The sequence below is a fragment of the Triticum dicoccoides genome, chromosome 1A (assembly GCF_002162155.2).
Source record: "Triticum dicoccoides isolate Atlit2015 ecotype Zavitan chromosome 1A, WEW_v2.0, whole genome shotgun sequence".
NCBI classification, from domain to species: domain Eukaryota; kingdom Viridiplantae; phylum Streptophyta; class Magnoliopsida; order Poales; family Poaceae; genus Triticum; species Triticum dicoccoides.
The window spans coordinates 448,428,328-448,432,798 of record NC_041380.1 but is presented as its reverse complement, the minus strand read 5'-3'; the positions used below and the strand labels follow the sequence as shown (position 1 = coordinate 448,432,798).

General features: G+C 42.0%; 1 protein-coding gene across 1 annotated transcript in view; it reads right to left on the bottom strand.

Moving 5' to 3' along the window:
- Nucleotides 1–2,225: 2,225 nt before the first annotated feature.
- The window catches only part of LOC119278066 (cyclin-dependent kinase D-1), a 6,999-nt gene continuing 4,753 nt past the window's right edge, over nt 2,226–4,471 (bottom strand). Inside the window, exons 5-7 of the mRNA XM_037559423.1 lie at nt 3,352–3,587; nt 2,948–3,271; nt 2,226–2,814 (exon numbers count right to left, since the gene is read on the bottom strand). Coding sequence (XP_037415320.1) covers nt 2,751–2,814; nt 2,948–3,271; nt 3,352–3,587 — 624 coding nt within the window. The 3' untranslated portion in view covers nt 2,226–2,750. The remainder of the gene's footprint in view (nt 2,815–2,947; nt 3,272–3,351; nt 3,588–4,471) is intronic.

Genomic DNA, 4,471 nt, shown 5'->3' with positions numbered 1-4,471 from the left:
TGTATATATAGGAAATATTGCACAACTATTGAAGATATCCTTAGTCGGTCCGTCACAAGTTCACATCATCCACTATTCAAACATTGTGAGCGCGTACGTCTGTACCACACTATTCTATTTTATTCTCCGCTACATCATCTCATAGACATTATTTTATAGGATATATACTTTATCAACGACAACATCATAACTATTGAAGATGCCCTCAGTCAGTCCATCAAAAGTTCACGTGCATCTACTGTAGACATCATCTGTAAAGTTAGCAAAGGTGTCTTTTCCCACATGAAATTTGACCTCTAGCAGGTGGATTTTCTATGGCATGCATCGATATCAGCCCACCTCTCTCCTACGAACCACTAGATCTTCTAGGCATTGCATTTGTTTGCGTCCTCGCTTGCAACACCCGAGCTAAACATTGCCCATCAACCATTAGACGAATGATTAACTGAGTGCCTCGTCAGTGAAGCGTTTATTTCGTTCATAAACGTGCGTTTTAGTCAGCATAAATGCAGAGCAATGTACCACTTTTGTGCGCTTACAGCTCAAGTAACAACACAGTTGTGAGAACTTATACAAAGTAAAATCTGTTTTTGTTTCTGATAAGAAAAGTTCACTTTTTTTTCATGATAATACGCGTCTCATTTATATCATAAGGATTATAGTACAAACCACGTACAGACCGACCTAGCAAAACTAAAAAGACAGCAAAACGGTAGCCTTTGCATAAATAAATAAATAACAGCCAAGAAGTAAAATTACAAAAAAGACCGAAGAAACCTCTGAACTTGACACCAACGCCCGTCACAGGCCTCTGAAACCACTATAGCAGCCACCAAAGAAAAAAAAGATAAATCACCTTCACACTCGAACTTGAAGCGTCTCCATCGCTGATATGCAGCTTTGCGGACCTTCAAGGTGGCTCACGAGAAGCAAAACCATTACCGTTGAAAGAATCAGACCGGGGCAACACCCCGGACACGCCATCGAACTCCAGATCTGGCATCCCCACACGACTAAGACGCCGGAGGAGAAAACCACACCTGCCATCCGTGAACCACAAACCCAGCACACGTTCCACCATCTCCCAGATGCCGCCGATGCAGATCACAATCTGCATCCGCTCCTGGATTACCTCCCGAGCTCCGTGCAGGCACTGGAGCAAACGTCGTCGCAACGACGGAGCCTGAGGACACAAGTCCACCACGAGGATGTCGCTGCCGCCACGCCATCCTTACTTGAACAGACTGATTTCCAAATCCATCTCCAACCATAGGACTGATCACCTTGTCAAAATAGGATCTGAAGAAACTTTATTGAGCACTGCCATCACCGCCGCCGAAGCCAAGACGATGGACAACCTAAAAACCTAAACTGCAAGAGTAAAAAACAATCCACACGCGTGGACCCGACGACTCCCCTCACCACCTACGACCGAGGCCGGCGGAGGAGGGGAGCCGCCGGAAGGCGGCGGCGTGGGAGACTCCTGGTGGCAAGGTCGCCTTTTCTTTCTTCAAGCCGAAGAAAGAAAAGCGAATCGATCTATCGTCAGAAAAGTCCATTTTTCAACCCTCAAGTTACCACTTGGTTTAAGAACAATTCTCAGTTTCAAAACCGATTACTGCACCCCCTAGACTTTAATACTATTCCCTCGGTAAAGAAATATAAGGGCATGTACAATGCATAGCCCTAGAGTGATGCCTCATACGTCATGTAGGATCGGATGTCAGGAAAAGTAGGTTCGGATAAAGCAGCGGGATCCTCTGCAGGAGGGGGTGCCTGGTGTGAAAAAGTGGAGTCCGGCGCATAAAGCTAACAAAGTTAATGTGAAGAATAGGGATGCATGTGTAGTGTGAGTCTATTTTTTATTATTTGATAAGACCCACTAGTAGTAGCTTACATTGAGAAGAAAAAATCAATATAGATGTCTCAAACTACTTTTTATCATGGAGCATTTATATCCATATGCCACCATTGTACATGCCCTAAGAGGTGTTTAGGGTGTGCAGTAATATGTTTTAAACGGTAACTTGAAGGTTGAAAATAGACTTCTCTTTCCAAATGGAAAAAAATCCTTAACTTTACTTGCCATACAGTAGAAAGTTAGAAACATGTTTAAGTTGATCAGCTCAAAATGAGCAATTGCGTGTTGATGCCTAAATATTTATTAAGTATTGAATGCATTAAAAATGTTGCTAACACTGCAATTATAATACTGCAACAACTCATCTGGAATCAACACTTTGAGTTTCTTTCATTTTCCTTTGTGTCCACCAATGCACTCACTGTTACATCGTCTTACAAGAATCAACATATAATATTATAACCTGCTCTTGGTTACAGGAATTACTGCACCTAACATGTCCGACTAAACAACACTCAAAAGCTCAATGTCCACACAAGAACAAAATGGAAATACATTTCTCGCCAGGGCAAACTCATTTATATATCCGATAAAGATTACAGACTGAGGTTCTCATACCAAATGAAGGTTACAGATTGAGGGGCCTTATGGAAATCGGCTAATTATAGGAATCACCTGTGCACGTCTCTTGGCGTAAATCAGCGACACATCTCTTCAGTTTCATTACAGGAATGAGCTTGGCTGGGCAGCACAGTTGATTGTGTCAGCGACCTTCAGTGAAGCTTTTATGGCTTTTGGACACATTCTTTTGTTGAAATTGCCTCTTCAAAGAATATGTAGAAAAAATCAACACACCGGTGAGGGGAAAAATGATGCACGCAAACTTCTTTTACTCTGCGTACTCGAATTCAGGATCCATATCTAATTTCCTTTTTAGACGCGACTTGTCGGCACTGCAAAAGAGGTTTAAATGGTCAATATTTCACATGAAGAGAGCTGAATAAATATAATCCTAGATTCAATAAGCTCACTGGTCACATTTTAGAAACTGGAATAAGTTCCAGTGGTCAGACTAGTGCTGTTTACCTATTCAATGTTGGTCGAGGAGCTGGTCGTGTGCCAAACACAACTCCAACATCAACTGACATTGGTATTCTAGAACTCTGACTGGACATGCCCTCGCTGCGCCTCATGCCTGTAGTAGGATGCTCTTCTGCTTTCTCTGCTCGATGAGCATTGATTTCCATCCCATCAGGGGCAGACACTCTGCGCAACTTCCTCGGCGGGGACACAACGACAGGGCCGCCCTGCAGATTCAGATCCGGTATCTTGTCATTCCCTGGGTCCCCTTTCAGCTTTGGCCTTGGCAGCAAATTTGGTTTTGTTGGCGCTGGTACTGACGAGAAGTACCTTCACATGAAAGCACAGTTTTGTTAGAAATGCTGGTAACAGATAAAGGTTTGTGTTTCTGATCGGCCACATCGGCATACCTGTGTTCTAAAGCCTGCTGAGCAGTGATTCTTGCTTTTGGGTCATATGTGAACATTCTTGACAGAAGATCCAAAGCATCATCACTGGCCATTGGAAACAACGAACGAAGAGGAGGAGCAGAGACAAACTGGTATTCAACGTAATCTGGAAGGCAAACCATGTCTGGCCACTGAGAAGACTTTGGAGTTCCAAACGCTGCAAAGATCTTCCCAAGTTGATCAATGTCACTAGAACCCTGCATCATTTAATTTTAGTAACTTGGGAGTGTCCCTGAAAACTCATCGAATGCCAAAATGGAAGTTGCTAATCATTGACTTAAACTAGAGCTTCGCAGTTTCAAACTCAGGCACGCCCTTAAACATGTCACCCCAAACGAATTTTTGTTACCCTCCCTAAGGATCAATCCAGGAAAGCAGGTCATTCGCTAGAAGTAGCATCCTAAAGGATTTAAGAAACAGATGCTTAGAAATGCCACATGTGAGTGCTGTCCTAAATGGTCTATTGTACTCAATAAACTTGACAGTTGATAGGACTACAATATTTACAGGACTATAATATTTACGGAACTACCATATTTACAGGACCAAATAAACCTACAGAGAGAAATCTTATATAGTACTAAAAAATGTTTCCACTGAAAGTGGGACACTATTTTCTCTCTAGAAAAATCTAACAAACATTCTAGATCAACTGCAGCTTCAGAATCAGAAAAGGGTGGAAAGTGGCATACAAAGGCTCAGCAAGACTGCTTTCCTCATATGGAAATCTCCAAACCAGGACATATACCATAAAGCATTTGATGAGAATCTAAGATTTAAAATGAACTACCATTGACACCACTACAGCTAGTAAGAACTTGATGTATAACTTTAAACAAAAGTGAAGCCCACAATGATGAGTATAAACTATAGAGCATTGTTTCTCCAAGCATGAGTAATCATCATATGTGGTACCATTTGTTAGACAAATTTTTTGAGAAAATATCAGCAAATACATACTTCTAGTTCACTTATAACTGGCACCGGTTCTTATATTTGTCACCTTCCACACACTACCAATTTGTGTACCACTCTACCATAATGAACCGCACCCATGAACTTTTGATATTTTTCCATGCTT